At 58.3% G+C, this 19,181-nt stretch overlaps 2 protein-coding genes across 2 annotated transcripts; both read right to left on the bottom strand.

Annotated features, from left to right (window-relative positions):
- Positions 1 to 2,918: 2,918 nt before the first annotated feature.
- On the bottom strand, positions 2,919 to 11,974 carry CHRND (cholinergic receptor nicotinic delta subunit). Its single transcript, XM_004773477.3, has 12 exons — positions 11,844 to 11,974; positions 11,445 to 11,587; positions 10,954 to 10,998; positions 10,319 to 10,428; positions 10,056 to 10,211; positions 9,721 to 9,830; positions 8,623 to 8,823; positions 7,296 to 7,407; positions 7,077 to 7,191; positions 6,036 to 6,240; positions 5,823 to 5,941; positions 2,919 to 4,880 (listed from the first exon to the last, which is right to left on the bottom strand). Exons 1-12 carry the CDS (start codon positions 11,893 to 11,895, stop codon positions 4,698 to 4,700), a joined length of 1,551 nt encoding a protein of 516 aa, XP_004773534.1. The 5' UTR covers positions 11,896 to 11,974; the 3' UTR covers positions 2,919 to 4,697.
- Positions 11,975 to 12,418: 444 nt separating this feature from the next.
- Positions 12,419 to 17,722, bottom strand: PRSS56 (serine protease 56). The gene is made up of 13 exons (XM_045078907.1): positions 17,433 to 17,722; positions 16,693 to 16,797; positions 16,244 to 16,300; positions 15,940 to 16,129; positions 15,481 to 15,580; positions 15,233 to 15,392; positions 14,873 to 15,015; positions 14,469 to 14,631; positions 14,088 to 14,264; positions 13,838 to 14,002; positions 13,691 to 13,753; positions 13,252 to 13,358; positions 12,419 to 12,861 (listed from the first exon to the last, which is right to left on the bottom strand). The coding sequence occupies exons 1-13, from the start codon at positions 17,530 to 17,532 to the stop codon at positions 12,577 to 12,579; spliced, it is 1,815 nt and encodes a 604-aa protein (XP_044934842.1). The 5' UTR covers positions 17,533 to 17,722; the 3' UTR covers positions 12,419 to 12,576.
- Positions 17,723 to 19,181: the final 1,459 nt, after the last annotated feature.

The following is a 19,181-nucleotide window of genomic DNA, read 5'->3' as shown; positions in this document are numbered from 1 at the left end:
CCTGGAATCGAGCCCCACATCGGGCTCTCTGCTCAGCGGGGAGCCTACTTCTCCCCCTGCCCCTTCCCCCAATGCACACGTGCTGTCTTTCTTTCGTGAAAATAAATAAAATACTTAAAAAAAATTATCCACAAACTTAGGGGGTCCCTAGCATGTGACAGGCCCCAGGCCAAGCGGGCAGCAGGGGATTTTGAGGGAGACAGGGGTAGTAAGCCTGAGCGGCTCACAGGAAGTCACTGCTCAGTAGGACAGGTAGATAAGGTCAAGGTTGTGGCCCCCAGAAAGTCAGATGAGGGGAACCCAGAAGGGCCAGAAAACACGCTCCAACCACTTTGTAGTTTGAGGTCAGGGGAAGGGTGGGGCTGGTCCAAGAGCTGAGTGTCCTTCTCCCAGTTGTGGCCATGGGCTCAGGCTACCAGTCTTTTGACCATTTATTCAGCCGACAGGTCAGGATGTCCCAGTAAGTTTGCAAGGAAAAAAAAAATGCAGGTTTCTGTAAGTGCTAGCCACCCATGGGCATCCTGGGGGACAGTGTGGTGGAGGCATGTAAGGGCTACGTGTCCCCCTCCCTCCAAATAAATGATGTCTGCAGCATGTCAGCATGTTTTAGTGAGCTGGAACTCCACCTTGGAGATCTGGGTGAGGTTGGCTCAGACCCCAGGCCTCCACAGCCCGAGTCCCTCCTGTCTGTCCTCACCAGGACTTTGGGGTCGGAGGGGACAGCAGTGGTGGCACCTGCCTTCCCCGGTCATTCACTTCTGTCCTTGTGCTCGGTCCTGCTCCAGGCCCCACTCTCAAGCATCACTCTTGCCACTGGGAATCTAGGTATGTAGCCCCCTTTCCCTGAAGTGTACAAAGCCAGTTCCCCTTCTCCCCAGTTTGCCCTTTGTTGCTCCCCAGAGCAGTACCTCTCTCCCTCTCTAGCCCCTCCAAGACCACATGTTGGCATGCCCATTAATGGCTTCTGCTAAATAATGGACCACCTATTCTCACCCAACCACACACTGCCCCCAGCCATGGTGGTCTGGCCCACCCCAACATTTCTGACTTCCCCCTTACCCTTCTCTACAAGTGTCTGGGAGGGAAAAGGAAGGTTGTGGAGCATGACTTCCCTCTGGTATGAATTATGCCACCTCCCCATGTATGTTTTTTCCCCTTCTTTCCTGCTGTGGGAGAGAGGCCAAGTCTCCTCGGTGTTCTCAGGAGGGCGGGTCACCCGAGGAGGGCTGGCGCTGCCAGGAGGGGCTAAAGGGGTGTGTGTGGAAGCATTAAAAGAAAATCTTCTGCAGGCTTCATTTGTGTCTAACAGTTACTCCCTCTTTGTCACCTTCTCTTCTGGAGGCTGGAACGTTCATTTCCCAGGCCCCCTTGCAGATAAGGATGGCCGTGTGATAACATCTTGACCTGTGGGATGTCTATAGAAGTCAGCTGAAGGGCTTCAGGGGAGAGCCTTTGCTTCCTGATGAAAGGGGTCGGAAATGACTGGTTCCTTTCCTGTGTTAAACACAGATGTGAAGTGAGGATCAGTGGCAGTCTGCTTGCACCCTGGGGCAACAAGCATGAGGGCCGGGCTGCTGGGCAGAGAGCCCAGAGCCTGAGTCTCTAATAGCTTTGTGGGACCGCTGAGCCAAGGTGGCAGCCGCTGCCTTGTGATCTCATTATGGAATAAAGACGGAGCCTTATTGGTTTGAAGCATGTTCTTTGGGTTTCTGTTCCTAGCAGCCCAGTGCATGCCTCAGATTCATCACTGTTCAAAGGAGAGTGAGTAGCACTGATGGCCTGGAAAGAGTGTGTAGGGACACCCTGTGGTTTCACAGGAAGCTGGCACCTTGTGGGGGTGACTCCCTGGGGAGTTTCTCTGTCACCCAGAGAGGGGACCAGTGCTGACAGCGCCCTGGGGCCGCGGTGCTGGAGGAATGTGTGCAGTTGGGGGTCCTGCTGTGACCCTGGGAACCTGTGCATGGGGCACTCTTGGTCAGGTGTGGCATTTTGGGGTTGTCTTTTGGGGGGAAAGTTCACGGCCATCTGAGCCAGGAAGATGCAGAGGATTCACCAGGAGGTTGCCAACAGTGCCATCATGTGGCAGAGAGAAGCAAGGACAGTGACTGAGGAATCTGATCCAGGATCTCTCTTGGTGCTTGAGATGGGGACTCTCTCATAGAGGAAGAACCCAGGAAGGTCCCAGACTTTCTGCTCATCTGATGGTGTAAATCCAAGCTACTTTCTCTATTCAGAGGGGAAAAAAATAAAGATTTGTACCTTGAATCCGTGAACAGTTTATACTGAAAGTCAGAAGTAACTAGGGTCAGTTTTGCCATTAAGAGGTTTGTCTTTTTCTGGGCACTGGGTTCCCTGGTGGCAGTGGGCCCAAATCCTAGTATAAATGAATAGAAGTTTTTATAGTCACGTTAAAAAAAAAAAGAGGTTTGTCTTTTGTTCCTTTCCACTGAAAGACTAAAAATCTCACCTTTTGTATACCTGAGGTAATGAGGTCTCCAATTCCCTCTGAGGGAAATGGGTTGAGCTATGACAACCTTTAGTGTGTGCGTCAAGGAGGAGAATAATTGGGTCCTCTGTGTTTGCTCCCATATGCCCTCAGACCCCTGGCCAGCCTCGGACATAGGAGTCCACAGGCCCATCTTCTGTGACTCAGGCCCACAACTGAGGAATGAGTGAAATAATCAGCCCTTGAATTTGCAGGACCGGAACCATAAGAGACTCTTAATCATAGGAGACAAACTAAGGGTTGCTGGAGGGGAAGGGGGTGAAGGAATAGGGTAAGTGGGTGATAGACACTGGGGAGAGTGTTTGTGGTAATGAGCACTGGGTGTTAGATAAGACTGATGAATCACACACCTGTACCCCTGAAACAAATAATACATTGTATGTTAATTAGTTGAATTTAAATTAATTAAGAAAAATTGCAGGACATGTGTAAGGAAGGAACTTTATGACTACTAGCAAATTAGATTTTCACAACACCTCACAAACGGAACTTACACATTTTGTTGATGAGAAAACTGAACCTAAGAGATGAGCGCGGCTCACGCCAGATCATCCTCTGGTGTAACAAAGCACCCCCAAACTTTGTCTCTTAAAAATCATATGCTATTCCACGCAGTTTCTGGGGGTCCGGAATCCAGGAGCAGCTTAGCTGGGTGGCTCTGGCTCCAGAACTCATGGGACTGCACCCAAGATGTTGACCTGGATGGTGATCTCCTCTGAAGGCTCCATCGGGGCTGGAGGATCCGCTTCCGAGGTCACTCATGGGGCTGCAGGCAGAGGGGCTCAGGTCCTTGCCAGGTGGGCCTCTCCACAGGACTGCTCCCATGCCAGCTGGCTTCCCCAGAGTGAGAGATCCAGCTGAAAGTGAAGAGTGATGGAGCGGGAGTGCTGCAGTGTCTTATAGAGCCTAATCTCAGAAGCGACACACGTCACTTCCGCCTCCTTCTGTCAGTCACACAGACCAAGCCCAGTGCATTGTGGGAGTGCGCTACTCAGGGTATGAATACCAGGGGGTGGAGATCGCTGGGGCCATCTTGGAGGTAGGCTACCTTGTCTCCCAGCATCTGTAGCCTCGGCCTTTGGCGCTTGGGATAGGATTGTTGGGGGCTCCCTTTGGGATAGAGTTGTCAAATTTAGCAAATAAAAATACAGGATTCTGGACACCTGGGTGGCTCAGTCTGTTGAGTCTCTGACTCTTGATTTCGGCTCAGGTCATCATCTCTGGGTGGTGAGACTGAGCCCCTGTTGGGCTCTATGCTTTCTTTTTTTCTTTTCTTTCTCTGCCACCCCTCAAAACAAAACAAAACAAGATGCCCAGTTAAGTTTGAATTTCGGATAAACAATAGTTTTTTTAGTAAAAATATGTCTCAAATATTGTATGGAAACCCTACTTTGGGGAGAAAAGTTGCCCAAGAGGAGACACTTCTTGGGGGAGGGCTGAGCTCTAGGGCTCTAGGATCGTGCATGTGACCTGAGGTTGATAAGCTGACCTTTAGTCTTTTTGAATGTTGAGCTTGGCCCTTCCACCCCAGTCCTTGGCTTCCCTAGGGGACCCAGACAAAGTCACCAAGGCAGAAAGAAAGGTCTGGGGAAGGCCATTTTGCAATCCTGGGGCTCCCACCCCTGCTGAAATCCTCTTTCCTTAAGAGGTCTGGAGAGGGAGGTGTCCCCACATAACACCCCCACTGGGGCCTCCGAAGCCCAAGGCTGAGGGGTTGTAGAAAGGAGGGTGGCTGGAGGAACAGGGAAGTGAGAGCACAGGATCCTACCTGCTCTACCCCCATCTAGGGAAGGGGAGGAAGAAGAGGCCTCTGCCTTTCTCATTCCTCACAGAAGGGTCCCAGCCCGAGTCAGCCCCCCTTCCCCCCACACATTGTCCTGCTCTGACCCCCAGATGATATCCGCTCTTAGTCCTCCTCAGCGGCTCCCTGGTGTTTAGCTGTAGAGGACCCATGGTTGAAGAGCCGGGCTTCCCCCTTCCTTCCCTAATCTCAGGAAAGCCCGGCTCTTCCTGCCCCAGCCTTGCAGCACCAGCTGGACTCGAGCCCCAGGGTCAGAAGTTGGCCTCCCCAGGAAGGGCTTGTCCTCTGTCAGACATCCCTGTCCACACGACTAGCACCCTCCCTCCGCCCCTGCCCCCGCCCACTGGACACTGCCTGGAAGCTGGGCCAACAGGGCAGGGCAGGCCTGTTCTAGATGAAGCGCTTGTCCTGCTCATGGTAGGAGAAGGGGTCCCCAGGGAAGGGCTGAGGTGGAGGCTGGTTGTAGGTGCCTTGCAGGAAGATCCAGGTCGTGCCCACCACCATGATGGGTGTCACCACGAACAGGCAGAGTCGGTCCACTGTGCGGGCCACTCGGTTCCAGCAGTCCTTCTCCTGGGGGCAGGGGCCAGAGACAGGGTGGTGGGTGGGGAAGGCTCTTAAACCATGAGCCTATACCCCAAGCCCGGGCCCAGTGACAGAGGCATGGTCTCAGTGTATCTGTGGGGGTTGCCCCCGGCTAGCAGTGGATGGGACAAGCTGGTGTGTTCCCTCTGTCCAGGAGACCAAGAATGGGGCCACAGCCCTCCTCCTCACCCCACTACAGAGCTCCTGGGGCTGAAGAAGAGCTGGGGTGCCAGCAGTCTCTCTCGAGGGGCTGAGGAAGGCTGCATCGCCCCCTCTCCTCCCTCTTCACCCTCTCCGCCTCTCAACGCCATGCTGGCCACTATGTGAACTGGAAAACAGGGCCCCTTTCTCAAGAGAGAAGTTTAAAAATCATATAATATTGAATGACCACCTAAGGCTGCCTTTTAAACGGCCACTTATGTCCAGAACATCAGACTTGGAGTTGAGCAGGGACAGAAAATGACGGGTCTGGCAACAAAGAAGGAGCCCTAGGGGTGCCTGGGTGGCTCAGTGGGTTAAGCCTCTGCCTTCAGCTCAGGTCATGATTTCAGCATCCTGGGATCAAGCCCTGCATCAGGCGCTCTGCTCAGCAGGGTTCCTGCTCCCCACTCTCTCTCTGCCTATCTCCCCCTCTCTCTCTGCCTGCCTCTCTGCCTACTTGTGATCTCTGTCAAATAAACAAATAAAATATTTTTTTTTTAAAAAAAGAAGGAACCCTAAGGGAGCTATGTGCCTGTGGCTATGCCTGGGTGCACGCTGTGTGCAGTGAACTGCCAGAGGGTTCTAGATGGAGGCTTGACATACCAGCGGGGCCCGGGGTCTGCACCCACCATGAACTCCTTCCTCTCAGTGGGTACGTGTCTCTGAGGGGAAGAGAGGCCCCCTGAAGACAGGATACACTCTAGGCATCAGCCCTCTGTGGCTACTCACCTCATTATAACTGTTCTGGTCCTTCATGTGGCTGACGATGAAGTTGGCCCCATCCACGGCTGGCTTCAGCTCACTCAAGAGCTCCTGCTGGGCCTGCTCAGAGCCTGGAGGGAGCCGGCCTGTGGAGACCAGGCCAGAGCGGGACATGAGACCTGCCTCCAGCCCACCTTCCGTGGATGGGCCACACCCCTAAGCCCCCCGGCATGGACCCACGTGCGGTGGTGACGCGCCGGGCCAGGCCGTGGCGCTCGGACTGCTTCTCAAACATGAGGTCACTTCGGGACTTGAGCAGGAAGTACTCCTCAGCCTTGGAAATGTAGCCCAGGGAGCTGCTCCTCCGGACCAGAGCCCCCGGACCAGGTCCATTGTCCGCCGGGCGGGACATGTGTAGCAGTTCCGGCAGGGTCTCCAGGAAGAGCTGCAGCAGGTCGGGGGTGGGGGGGACGGGGGACACAGGAAGGCTATTTTACTGACATGTGCCACCTTGGCACATTGAAATGTCTGTGAGTCCATTCCCGACTGCCAGAAAGTACTGCTGAGTCGCATGCTGTCCCGGAGTCCCCCATCCTCTTGTGACGGACCCTTAGCTTGCTTCCAACTGTCCCTCATTGTCCACAGCACAAAGCAGAGCTCATTTGTTCAAAATGAATTATATACGCAAAACAAAAAAGAACAAGGCCCCCAATGCTCCGCGCTCTTCTCCAGACACTGAAGACCAAACAAGCCCTCAACCTTCCCAGAACAGCGAGCAGCGGCGGAGAGGCAAGGACACCCCTTCCTGGGCATGCCATGCCCACATTCCTTGCCTTTTTTTCCATCAAGGGTAGAGGAAACATACAGCAGAATGGGCAGCCCTGAAGTGTAGAGCTAGATGAATTTTTATAGATGCTGTCAACTATGTAAACACCCCCCAGAAGAGATCTCCGACGGGCTCCCAAAAGGTCCCTGGTGCTTCTGCCTGTCACTTCCCCCGACCCCCTTGGGGAAACCCCCTCCCAATTTCTATCGCTAAAGGATGGTTTTGCCTGTCCTTGAACTTCATAGAGAGGAAACTGTGCAGCTTGTGCTTCTCTGTGTCGGGATCCTTCTGAGTAGCAGCCAGCCAGGAGAGTCGACCATGTGGCGTGGGTAGCAGCATGTGGAGTTTGGGTCACGCAAGGCCGGCGTACCCGTGCAATCATGCCGGGGGTCTTTCCCTGTTCTCCTGTGAAGGGACTGCCGGACCGTCTCCAGCTTTTGGCTGAGAGCCCTCACCTTCTTGACCCCCTCAGACAGCACGTGCGTGCTGGGGGTGCGGAAGTGGATGTTGAGCACGATGACACAGATCACGACGACCATGGTTACCAACACCATGCCGAAGAGCAGGAATCTGTAGGGACACACTCACTGTGGAGCCCTGGTGGGGCAGGGGGTGGCAGGGCGTGGTGGGCGGGGCTGGCTGGGGTTGTGTGGCATGGCACAGACATCACTCACTTGCCAATGAGGGGGATGGCGATGGACGTGGCTGGCAGCCTCTTGGAGATGAGCAGCAGGAAGACAGACTGAGCCAGGAGCACTGAGATGGCCATCGACGTCTTCTCGCCACCTGGGGGAGCCTGGGACTTAGCAGCTGTTCCCTCTGGTCTTGGGCCCAGTGGGTCCCACCATGGCCCCTGCACCACTGGTCACTAAAGCCACCATACCCTGATTAACATTGTGGGGGTACCAAGCTAGAGCACATGGGTTCAAATCCCGGCTCTGGCACTTACTTGCTGAGTGACCTTAGACAAGTAGCCTAATCATTCTGTGCCTCAATTTTCACAACTGTGGAATGTTGTGAGGACCAAGTGAGAGAGTGAGTGTTAAATGCTCATCATGCTGCCTGGGGCTCAGTGATCACCAGGTCTCACTGTTAGCCAGCTTGCTGCCACTCGAAAATCACAGGTCTGGTGTGTCCCCCTGTACAGAAAGTTCCAGGGCATCCTCAGAGCCCCCATATTTCCCCAACTCCTAGTCCTCCACTCAGAGATCCCTAGCCCAGCACTGCCCAGCTCCTCCCATTGGAGCCCCTGAGCACTCTGAGGTGGCCACTGCAGTCACAGGCCCACAGCGCTGCCCCAGGGCCCCTTCTCTACCTGGAAGCTGCGTCCCATCCCATCTCCAGCTCAAGCGCCACCTCTTCCAGGAAAGCTTCCCCCATTATCCTACCCTGGAGCCCATGCTCTCAGACCTGCAGAGTCCAATCTCAGCCCACAACAGAGGCTGGATCACACTTGTCCCTGGGACTCACTGTGCCTTACTTCTAGTAAATACTCTGAAACTATTGCAAAACCAAGTGAGCACAGATTACACATGCCCTTCTAGAACCAAAAGAACATCAGCTGCATGCCCCCATGCCTGGCTTCCCAGAGATCCCTTCAGCCACCCATTGGTTCCAAGCGGATGATCTTCTGTGTGCCAGGCCTGTGGTCATACATGGTGACCAGGACAGACCTGGTATCTGCTCTGACAGAGGGACAGTCTTGTTGTTCTCTCTTGGGAACTTCCTTGGGAAGTCCCACTGTGAGAAGCAGAAGCAAGGTCCAAGAAAGATGGACTCCCCAGGGGCCCTATCCATTTGGGGATGTTGGACAGCATCACAAAACCCTCCCTTTGGCTGGCCACATGCCCCTCCTGCTTGGACCCTGGGCAGGAAGCCCCAGAAGTGGTGACCCCCTTATGTCTCCCAGGAGGAAGGGAAGGGAGGGTTGGGAGGCCGAGGCTCAGGGAGTGGGAAAGGTGCCCCAGGCAGCAGGGGGCTGGGATAGGCTCTGAGGCTCACTGTCGGCCGGCAGGTAGAAGACCAGGTTGATCATGAAGGAGATGAGCACGCAGGGCACCAGGATGTTGATGACGTAGAAGAGGGGCTTGCGGCGGATGATGAGGTAGAAGGAGACGTCCTGGCGGCCTGGACTGTCCAGTGGGACACTGAGGTCCATGTTGATCCTGGCTGGCCGGTGCACTATCTCCCACTCCCCATTCTCTGAGGGCAGCAGAAGGACATCTTGGTGTCAAGTTGGGCAAGGGGGCACGGGGTGGGCTCAGGGCAGGAGTGGGGGCTGGGGAGAGGGGGCATGTGAAGGACGGCTGGAGTTCTGTTTGCAGGTTTCCCTCCCTGGGGGGTTGGGATGGAGGTTTCAGTCTGCAAGGAAGAAATTCTCCTCTGGGAGTGTTTCCCCCCTCTTCTTGGAAGATATAGAAACTAAGGCCATAATTTGGTTCAAATAAGTCTTAGAGATAATGATGCAGCAAGGGTAAGACCAATCCCTCCCCCTCTACTCCTCGGGGATGGAGTAGCCTTGGGACTACTGTGGCATTGGTCTCCTGTGATGGACAGCGTCATGGGGTGGGGGACCCCTAGAAGATCTGAGCCCACTCATAGATGGGGGTGGGGGATGTTAGTAGGGGGCGGCACACACAACGGTAGAGTCCCCTAAAGCCACAACCATATCTCTGGGCTGACTGGGAACAGAAGACTAACGACCCCTCTTATCTGTCAGCCACATCCATCCCCAGGGACCCTGTCCAGATCCAGGAGGGTCTTCTGGCCTGGGCAGCAGAAGGAGTGTGGCCCTGGAACCTGTCGGTCTCTGCCTGAGGGACAGAGTCCCTCCAGTTGGACTTCTTTTCCTTTCAGTGTGCTAGATTTGTGTCAGTAAGTATGTCTGTGTATGTTTCTCTGTGGGTCAGTGTGTGTCTGTCCATCGGTGTCTCTCTGTCAGTCTGTGTGCCTGTAGGTCCATGTTCCAGGTGTGTGTGTGTGTGTGTGTGTGTGTGCAGGTGCATCTCTGGGGGGGGGCGGTGTCAGGGTGACCGTACCTGTGGGTGTGTGTCTGAGGGCCCGCCCACCCTGCCCACCCACAGCTGCTACTCCCAGCACCTGTGAAGCCCTCAGGGTCAATGATGATCCACTCCACAGGGTAGAAGCGGCCCTCTTCTTCCTCTTGCTTCAGACTCAGGGTGATCTCCTTGGCTGTGTACTTGAGGGAACTGGGGAGGGCAGTGAGTAGAGGGGGGTCCTCAGCCATTGGGTGTGGCCACTGATGGCAGGGGGTGGGGGAAGGCTAGTAGTGGAGGAGGTTCATGGTCAGAGGGGCCGTCGGGGATGTGAGGGAGCTCTCATCAGGACAGAGTGGGGGCCTCTGCCCGAGAGTGCTTCATGGACCTGTCTCAGTCCCTGGCCGGGGTGAAGGGTGGCGGGAGAAGTGAGAGCACCTGAACTTGAGGGAGCAGTTCTGCCAGTCAAAGGGGAAGTAGGTGACGGAGATGGGGCAGGAAGAGCGGAAGATGGCGGGTGGCAGCCAGTACACATAGCCCGAGGGGTAGATGAGCACGTTGCAGGAGTAGGAAATCTGGAAGGAGCCATCGTTGCTGAGGGACAAGGACAAGGGGTCACCATCAATGCCAGCCAGCTTGGAAATGGCAGGGTTTAGGGGAGCAAAGTGGGGAGGGGATGCCAGAGAGGGCTGCGGCTCAACTTGTTCTCCAGCACAATCTCTGGGAGCCACAGCATGTCAGGGGGCAGGCGCAGGACACTGATATTCCCAAATTCTTCAGCATTCCACTGCAGCCGGCTGTCTGTCCAGCCCTGGAAGCCCAAAAGAGGTGTCAGTGGTCGGTTCTGCTGTTGCCCAGGCTCCCTTTTCCCCCTTTAACTCTCCTCACTTCCCTGAGGGAAGACTGGGCAGGGTCTGGGAGCTGTGATAAGAGGTTTGGGGGAGATGGTACAAAGTTAGGACTGAGACCTGTCATGTACAGCTGTGTAGAATATACACTGCACAATCAAGGGAGCATATTTCCATTGTGGGCATAGAAGATGTATATCTGTATTATGAACTTCTGACAGGTGGCAGAAGAGTGTCTTCTAATAAAATCAGGATGTTGTGACAGTTTCCCTATAGATGAAGGATCCCAGTCTACCAGAAGTCTCTATCTGAGCTAGCTAGTGACTGTTCAAGGTGGTGGGAAGGGCAGCTGGGCTTCTGGATAGAAGTCAGCTCCTCCCAGAGGACAGAACGATCCCCTCCTGGAGATCCCCAAGCAAAAGGGAGCACAGGGAAGCCTGGGTCTTGCACCCTCACCCCACACCCAGCACCGAGTGGGGTATCCTTACGTGCTCAATCCACACGTTAGTGGTGAGGGTCTCCTCCACTTCTTTCTGTAATCACACACGAGACGGCTGTCCCCCAGGGCCCTCATGGTTCTTCCACCTACGTACATTCACCAAGCACCTACTCCCAGCCGCCACCCAGGGGAAACCATGGCAATTGGCCTAATCAGACTTCTGCCACAAGCATTCACAGTCAGTAGAGGGTGGGCAGACCCAGGAGCAGGGACAGCGCGTGGCCTCTGAAGTGTATCATGGGTCTGATATGGGGCACACCCCAGAGCTGAAGCTGGGTGGGGAGGGGGATTAGGCCAAAGCCTGTGGCAGCATTGAGCGTGCAGAACACTGGAGCCTGCTTCCTTGGGACAGGAGCTACCATAGTCCAGGCTGGGGCCTTGAACTTCCTCCCTGGTCATCCCAGTCCGGGAGACAGGCAGGCCTCCCAAGAGCTGTCCCTACTCTCCCGTCCCCAGCTCGGTCACAGAGGGGGGTCTCACCAGGGAGATGAGGTTGGAGAGTGTGAGGGCCAGCGAGACCTCTACACTCTCCCCCTGGTGTGCCGGCCGGAGCTCCTTGTTGTAGCCTTTCTCTTCAAATAGGTGCCGAATTAGCCGTTCCTCCTCGTTCAGGCCCCAGCTACCTGGGGACGGGTGGGGTGCAGGACAGGGGTGGACAGGAAGGGAGCTGCCCTGAAATCCTGCTGGGCCATGGGGCTGGGCTCAGCATGGGGATCCTACCACTCCTGCCCCTCCAGGGAGAAATAGCAGTGGGGGTGGGAGGTTGGGCCCGATGTTAAGGGAGGGAGCACCGGGTAGGTAGGGTAGGAGGGACCATGCAGTAGGGGCCCTGGTGTGAGTCCTGAGGGCCCTTCAGGACGGGGTGATGTTTGATCTTACCACAAACAACCAGTATAGCCAGCAGCCCCAGCGTCAGCCTGGGTCCCTCCATCCTGTCCCTCTGGCTGGGTCTTGTGGCTGCCCCTTCAGTCGACAGGGCTGGGGAATGTGGATGGGTAGGAGAGGGGACAGGTGCGGGGAGGGGGCGGGTCGTGTGCAAAGGGAAGTGGCAGCCCGGAAATGCAATCTGACACGTCTGGGCATGGCTCCGGGTATAAAACCCAAGGCAGGTGCCGAGGGGGTGGGGTGGGGATGGGGACTGGCCACCAGGCAGGAGCCCAAGGACAGGAGGCTGGAACTCCCCACGACTAGCAGTAGGGATGGGGGCTGGGTAGAGGCACTGGACACTGGGGGCAGCGCTGGCCATCCACGGGGAGGGGAGTGGTGATAGGTCAGCTGTTGCCATTTCTTGAGGAGCAGACATGTACGCGGAAATGGGGACTTAGCAGCCTCTCTCCAGTGTCTCTGTGACCTCTGCCAACTGCTACTGGAGGTTGGGCCCTAATGTTCACCCACCCAGTTCTCATCCCAAGAAAGCTCCAGAGTTATTGCTGTAGATCATAAATAACGTTTATTAAAGCAGCCAGGATTTTCTGATGACATATCTGGGAAGACACATGGACCCAGGCCCCCCACCCCCCCCACCCAATCAACTGTGGCTGGGACATATTGTTATCACAGGAGCCCCTTGGAGGGGTAGGTCTTAACCAGGGGTTGGGGGCCCAGACATGGTTCATGGCCCCCTGGCTGGGGAAATCTGAGGACTGAGTGGGGGGTGCCCCTTCCTCCCCAGCCCCTGGCTCTGCCTTGAACCCATCCGGGCCCCCTCTGCCTCTGCCAGTGCGGCCAAACGGAAGGCCTGCAGGGCCTGCACCAGCAAGCGGGGGAGGCTGCGAGCCATCGTGGCCGGCTCCAGGCCTACCAGGCCCCCGAAGACCACGTGTTGGCCCCCCAAGCCTGCCCGCACCCAGGCTCGGAAGAGGCCGGTCAGCGTCTTGGAGCCCAGATCGGCCAGGACCTGAAGAAGGAGGAGGGGGCTCAGAGTCCCACAACCCAGCTGTTGGTCTGCCTCCTCCGGGCCCCCAGAAACTCTCACCCAGATCTGCTCCTCTCCATACCCTCCCAATCCTGCACACTTCCTGCTCACTTAGACACCCCCACGTGCCCTTCTCCTCACACCTCCCCCCACACCTTCACATCCACCCAGCACCCCAGCTTACACACAGATGCCTTCCCTGCCCCTTTCTCCCAAGACACCCCCCCCCCCCGCCTCCACCCCAAGTTGCTGGGGAGCAGGTCCTCCCTCCTGCTGTGGAGGGTGCCCCTTCTGTCCCCCTACTCATCAGGGCTGACCCAGGTCAGCCTTCTGAGGCCACTTTGAGTGAATGTGGGAAGACTGACGACCTACCTCGTGGAAGTCCATGGCCAAGTGCTCTGCTGGGACCTGCAGGATCCAGGCATGGGTGCCTTGAAGGGTGGTCAACTTCTGTTGCAGACTCTCCAGCCCAGGGCAACCTGCAGGAAGGGGAGAGGTCCTGGGAACAGCAGTAAATGCACCGGAAAGGAGCCGGGTGGGATTCCCACAAGGACCTCAGTGGACTGCCTCCCAGGGGGCAGATTTCTCCTCGTGCTACAGATGGGAAACTGAGGATCAGAGAGGTTAAGTGATAACAAAAGCAGATGGTCTCTGTTGAACTGAACCCCCAAAGAGTCATCCTCCCTACTGCGGGGGGGGGGTTGGCGGGGGCTCAGGTGGGGAGATCCAGTCTGCCGGTTGTCCCACGAATCCCCTGGCCAGCCCTTGGCCTGCTACTCTCCCGGCAAAGGCCCGCAGGGGGCGTCATTACCGTTCGCTTCCACGCGCTGCTCTGGCCTCCGCTTCGAGAACCGAGCGCCCGCAGCCCGCGATCCTGGGGAGACGCAGCGTTAGGGGATCGTCTCCGCGCAGTTGGTGGCGGGGGGTGCTGGGGCTGGAGTGTGAAGGCGCGGGGTACCTGGGTGCAGCCGCTGCTCGCGGGCGGGGTGTCTGGGAGGCTCCGGGAGCGACAGAGCGGGGCGAGCCAGGGTCGGGGCCAGGCGCCGCATCCCTGGGCTCGGGCCAAGCAGTTCCTGAGCGCCCCGCAGCAGGCCCAGCAGGGTGTGCGCCAGCGAGCGCAGCTCTGCGGGCGGGACAAGGGTCCGAGAGGCGGTCAGACCTGGGCCAGGACCCCTGTCCGCCGGCCCAGCCCTGGGATCTGGACTCACCGCATCGCCTTCGGCGCTGCAGGCACTGCTGGTGCGCCAGACGCGCGCAGGCGGCCGCGGGCCCAGGGCACAGGCGGGCGTAGAAGGCGCAGGGCGGGGCGGCGTTTGCCGGCGGCTCCCCGGGGGGCTCCCAGGCCAGCAGCTCCCTGCAACTGGGCTCCCGGCTGGAGGGGTTTGCTGTGGGGGGGGGGGCAGCCGCGGCCGATTCAGCCCCGGCTTTGGACCTTAGCCCTTGCAGCTCTTCCCCGAAGGGAGGACAGGCTTTCCTCCACGCAGTAAGGGGGCTGGGAGCCGATGGGATGTAGAGGGGCTTGTCCCAAGGGCACTCTCCACTTGTCACCTCTCCACTTCGGGGAGGGTGAATAGGAACGGGGCACTCACCATTCATCTGTTCCTGGAGCCAGTCTTTGAACACGGCCACACGAGTGTAGACCCCAGGCTTCCCTGGCTCTCCGCATCCATCCCCCCAGGAGGTGACTCCATACAGGACCTCCCTGGGGCGGGGCCCAGGCTCAGAACAGGTCAGGGGGCCTCCAGAGTCACCCTGCAGGACCCAAGCCGAAAGAGAGAGTACTTCATCGACCTGCCCCTCTCCTCTGCCAGCCTGACACTTGGCAGGGTGGGGCAGTTCTGAGTTCTGGGGATTCTGCCCTTGTACCCCCTTTTAGTGGTGGGGACATGAAAGCTCAAACAAGTTGAATGACAACCAACTGCCGAAGGAAAGAAGCTGTCCTGTCCCTGGGGAGCAGCCTGCTCAGCACCCTAACATCAATCAGGGCTCCTACCTGGCAGGAGTCCACGCCCCCGGCCAGGTAGCCAGCACATAGCATGCTGCTGGGGTGCAGCTCGGGCCCCAGGGCCCTTTTGCAGGTGTCAGTGCTGAGCAGGGGCACTCTTGCCTCTCTCACCGCCTCCGCCTCAGGCCCATCTACAAGAAATCCGGGGAGAGAGCTCAGGCCTGGAGGGCAGGGGCCTTTCTAGCAGGTCCCTCCTCCCACTACCCTCCATGATTCCTTCCCCTTTACAAGATCAGACAGTATTTCTCAAAGGTGATGGGGGGGGTCAGATTCCCTACACCCGGCCTTCCCCAACTCCATCACCCTAACCCCCCATTCATCGCACTCACACTGGAAGCAGCCCCATACCTTCGAAGAGGGCCCCCCAGCCCGCGATGGCGCAAGCGGTGCCGGCTGGGGGTTCCCGGGGCCCCCGGGGCAGGCACACAGGGCGCCACGCCCCAACCGGGCTCACGGGCGTCCACAGCTGCACCAGGGCCAGGTCGTTGTGGAAGGTCCGCGGGTCAAACTGCGGAGGGAGTGGCCGCGCAATAGTGATGAAGTGTGGGGTGGGGGTGCTGTTCCCCACTCTGAGAGCCTGGCGTCTGTCCTCTCACCTTGGGGTGCGGCAAGATGCGGTTCACCGGCACCTCCTCTGCTTGCTCCCCCTGGGGCCCCTCGGCTAGCGTCACTGTCCACAGAAGCTCGTTCTGGGCACTGCGGGACAAGCGGCGAGTTCCCTGAGACCCTGCCCTCCGCCCACGGGCACCACTCAGCAGGCCCACACGCCGGGCTCTCTCTGTCTCCGCTCTTCTCGCGGGGCAGGGAAGGTGGGCGGGGGAGAGGCGGGCCCCTCCAGTAAATTCAGGAGCCGCGCCCAGCCGGGTGTTCCCAGATAATCCGCACCTAGGCTGGGCGGCGAGGGCGCCTTGAGGCCGGGAGCAGGGCAAGGCGGTGACCGCCGCCAGGGGGCAGCAGAGACCGGCCCTCGCGTGTGTCGCCCGCCAGACGACCCCAAAAGAGTCACACCGCGCACTGGGGGTGTGGGCTGGTCAAGGGCCTGGGGTCCAACGTACCCCGCGAAGCAGTGCGCCGCGGTGAGCACCCAGGACGCCGCCACCAGGACGCCGCCACACAGAGGCTGCCCTCCGAGCTGCAGCCTCACCAGCCAGGGCCAGGCTCCGGGCGGAGCAGCGCTGCCCCCAACAATGCGGCCGTGGGCCCGTGTCACGTTGACAGAGCTTGGGCGCCTCTCGCCACAAGGCCCTAGAAAGGTGGCATAGGCGTCACAGGGGACAAGTCCTGGCCCCCTCACCCTCAAGGCCCTTCCAGGGTTGACCCGGCCCTTGGCTTTGCCCCCTGGGGCCCTTTCAGCCCTACCTGGCTCTGCTGGATCCTGGAGGAGGGGGGCCGGAGGCCTGGGACGCCCAGCACCTGCTGAGACACAGACCTCTGAGCCTCATGGCTAGCCTTCCACCCCTCTTGCACCCCAGGCTGAGCCTGGGTCCTCTCTCTGCCCTACCGCTCCCCTCTGTTAGTCCACCCCCCAGCAGCCAGGGTTTATTTCACCATGAACTTCTCACTGTCCACCCAATGAGCCCAGACTCTTCCTGTCCTCCTGCCTTTGCACAGACTATGTCCCAGGCCTGGCGTGCCTTTTCTTCTTGGCAAGACCTTCATCAGCATTGTCTCGGTGGCAGCCCCACCTAGTCTCTGTCCCCAAGAGGGAGTCAAGTGTGAAGGGAAGGGATAGGATGGACAGGAGGTCGGGCCCAGGGTAGTCAGGGCAAGCTCACCCGGGCACGGGATGGTATGGTTGGCACAGCCACTGCACTCATGCAGTCTGTGTCGAATCTCCATCGCGACTCGATTAACTGTCCACTGGGCGCTCCTCTGGGCGGCCTGCAGTGCTCTCGTGCCATGGGCTGACAGAGCTGCTGGGACATGGGGTACAATTCACCTGCGGCTGGGGAAGAACCTCAGGCTCCAGCCCTGAGCCTGTCTGGGGAGATGGGGGCATCAGGTGGGGCTCCGGGAGCACCTCAGCAGAATGGGGGGGGGGGGGGGTCCCAGGGCCCCAGGGCCCAGCGCTCAGAGCAGATGGCCCCAGATTCTCAACCCATGGGTTCTCTGTAATTCAACTGAGCTGGGCTGGAATCTTTGAAAAGGGACTTTCCTTAAAAACCTTGAAGGAAAAACAGCACCCCAGAGGTAGAGACATCACAAAATCCGGGCTTCTTGACAAAGTATCGGGGTCAAGCAGCCCACCTGCAGGCCTAGAGGGCCAAGGAGATGCCACCCAGGACTCTTCCTCCTGCTAAACCCAGAACCTTCCCCCAAGCTCCCCCCTCTGGTGGCTGCTGCCAGGTCCCCTTCCCTCTGCACCCTTGTTCTCCCTCTTCCTTGCCCACCTGTGCCACAGTTCCTGGTCCCTTCTCCTCTCCGGGTGGGCCAAAGGGGCCAAAGGTCCAGATGAGTGGGGGTGGCAAGGTCACGCTCCCCTGGCCCGGACCCACTTCCTCTGTGGTCCTCCCACCTCGGGCGCCCCCTCAGTCTAACCCAGGCTCACCTTGCAGGATGCTGGGGGGCAGGCGCATGTAGAGTGGGTGCCCATGGACAGCCCATGGGTCTGAGAGGGGCAGCAGCAGCAGCAGCACGAGCAGCAGCATGGTGACCGGGAGCTGGGCCAAGCGACCCTGCCCTCTTTCCCTCTTGGGGTCCAGGTGTTTATCCTTTCTTTTCTGCCTCCCACTGCCTTTTGGCCCCTGGGTGTTGGATTCTTGTCCCCCAAGCCACCTGACTTTCCTTGGACATCAAAATCACCCACTTCCCTCCGGTGGCCCCTCACCTGGCCCTTAACTCCCGGGAGCCCACAGGGGACTGGGGCTTGGGGGGCTATATAGAGGACAGACTGGGGGGGTACTCGGGAGGGGGCCCAGGGTAGGGGGAGGGATTGGGGTAGTGGGCTCGACCCTTACCTTTGAAGTTTCACGGTCCCGGCTCTGAGGCCCCCCTTCTGTCAATGAAGCCCTTGTTCCTGCGGCTCCATCAAAGGGGCCTGGACAGGCCAGAAGAGCTGACGGTTGGGCTGGGGGCCAGCCGGAGAGGGGCCGGTGGATAGGGGCCGGCTCTATCTCCAGGGCTCAGATGGGGAGGCGGGGGTTCCCATCTGCCTCTATTCCCTGAGGAGTTTATGGCCACGCTGGGGGCATACCCTCCTGGAGGGAGGAGAGCAGGGGGTGTCTGAGGGTCCTCGGCAGCCCCACCCCCTGAAGAGGTGCCTGAGCTCCCAGCCCCTCTGCCCCTAATTGCTTGGCAGCGTCTCTCCCCCATGTAGCCATTTCTAAAGATGATCAAAGAGCCCTAATTAGCGCCCTAATTGCCGCACTGGGGGTAGTGGGGTGGGAGAGGGAAAGGCAGGCCCCGAGAGGAAGGCGGGACATGAAAGGCCCCACCAGTGGCCCAGTTTGGGTCGGCCAGGCCCCAGCAGCTTCTGAAGCTCTCCCAGACCCCCTGCCCCTACGCAGTACTCGCTCGGCCTGTCCAGCATTGTTCTCAGTTGCTATGACCCTGATCTGGCAGGAGGGAATCTTCTGGAGTCTCACGGGAAGGGCCACAAATGAGCCGCTCTCCTGGGACCAAGGTCCCACCTGGGGCAGAGAGGAGGTGCTCTTCTGCCCCACAGAATGTCCTGAGGCCAAAAAAAGAGGATCTTGGCACCCCAATTCATCCTGGTGACCCAGGGTGGCTCTGGCAGGCCTGGTGCCTTCCCAGAGCACATTCTATCATGACTTCGGCCCCATAGCATATTGTCCTATCTTCTCCAGTCCTTTCTCCTTCTGCGCAGGTGGACGAGCCTCTGAGGAGGTGACCCTGTCCCCCTTCGTAAGACAGAGCCCCAGGCCTGCAGAGAGTGCCTTGAGCCAGGGGCCTTAGGGGTGATGGGTAAGTGGTGGGGAGCGGGAGGTGGGGGGCAGCCAAATCCTGCAGCATCTCCAGCCTCCTCCCTCTGTGCCACTGAGCAACAGAGAGTGTGGCCAACCTCTTGTTCCTCCCTGATATGCTCTCCCCCCACTTTTCATTCTCTCTTCATCATTTCGGTTCTCTGGCCACTGGCCACCGAGAGATTTCTGGAGCTCCAGGAGTTCCACTGGAGGTCGCCCCCCTACGCAGTGGTGTGCTGGTGTCAGATCATCTTAGCTCCTGAGAGCTGAAGATTGGCATCTCTTCCCAAGTCTGTCCTGGGTGAACTCACATTGGTAGTTTGACAGCAGCCACAATGGGAGTATTTATGCCCTGGAAATCAACGCGTGCTATA

This window comes from Mustela putorius, unplaced genomic scaffold, assembly GCF_011764305.1.
Source record: "Mustela putorius furo isolate JIRA1106 unplaced genomic scaffold, ASM1176430v1.1 tig00000275_pilon_pilon_pilon, whole genome shotgun sequence".
Lineage (NCBI taxonomy): Eukaryota > Metazoa > Chordata > Mammalia > Carnivora > Mustelidae > Mustela > Mustela putorius.
This window is presented reverse-complemented; position numbering and strand designations above follow the sequence as displayed.

What these genes read in the sequence shown, in the direction of transcription:
- CHRND (XM_004773477.3), bottom strand. Translation starts at nt 11,895, where the DNA reads ATGGAGGGACCCAGGCTGACGCTGGGGCTGCTGGCTATACTGGTTGTT. An exon ending in CTTCTACCTGCCGGCCGACA is followed by an intron (nt 7,408 to 8,622) that starts GTGAGCCTCAGA and finishes AGGCTCCCCCAG; the next exon opens with GTGGCGAGAAGACGTCGATG. An exon ending in TGTCTGAGGGGGTCAAGAAG is followed by an intron (nt 6,241 to 7,076) that starts GTGAGGGCTCTC and finishes GACCTGCTGCAG; the next exon opens with CTCTTCCTGGAGACCCTGCC.
- PRSS56 (XM_045078907.1), bottom strand. Translation starts at nt 17,532, where the DNA reads ATGCTGCTGCTCGTGCTGCTGCTGCTGCTGCCCCTCTCAGACCCATGG. An exon ending in GCGGCGCACTGCTTCGCGGG is followed by an intron (nt 15,581 to 15,939) that starts GTACGTTGGACC and finishes CTTGTCCCGCAG; the next exon opens with TGCCCAGAACGAGCTTCTGT. An exon ending in TGGCCATGGACTTCCACGAG is followed by an intron (nt 12,862 to 13,251) that starts GTAGGTCGTCAG and finishes CTCCTTCTTCAG; the next exon opens with GTCCTGGCCGATCTGGGCTC.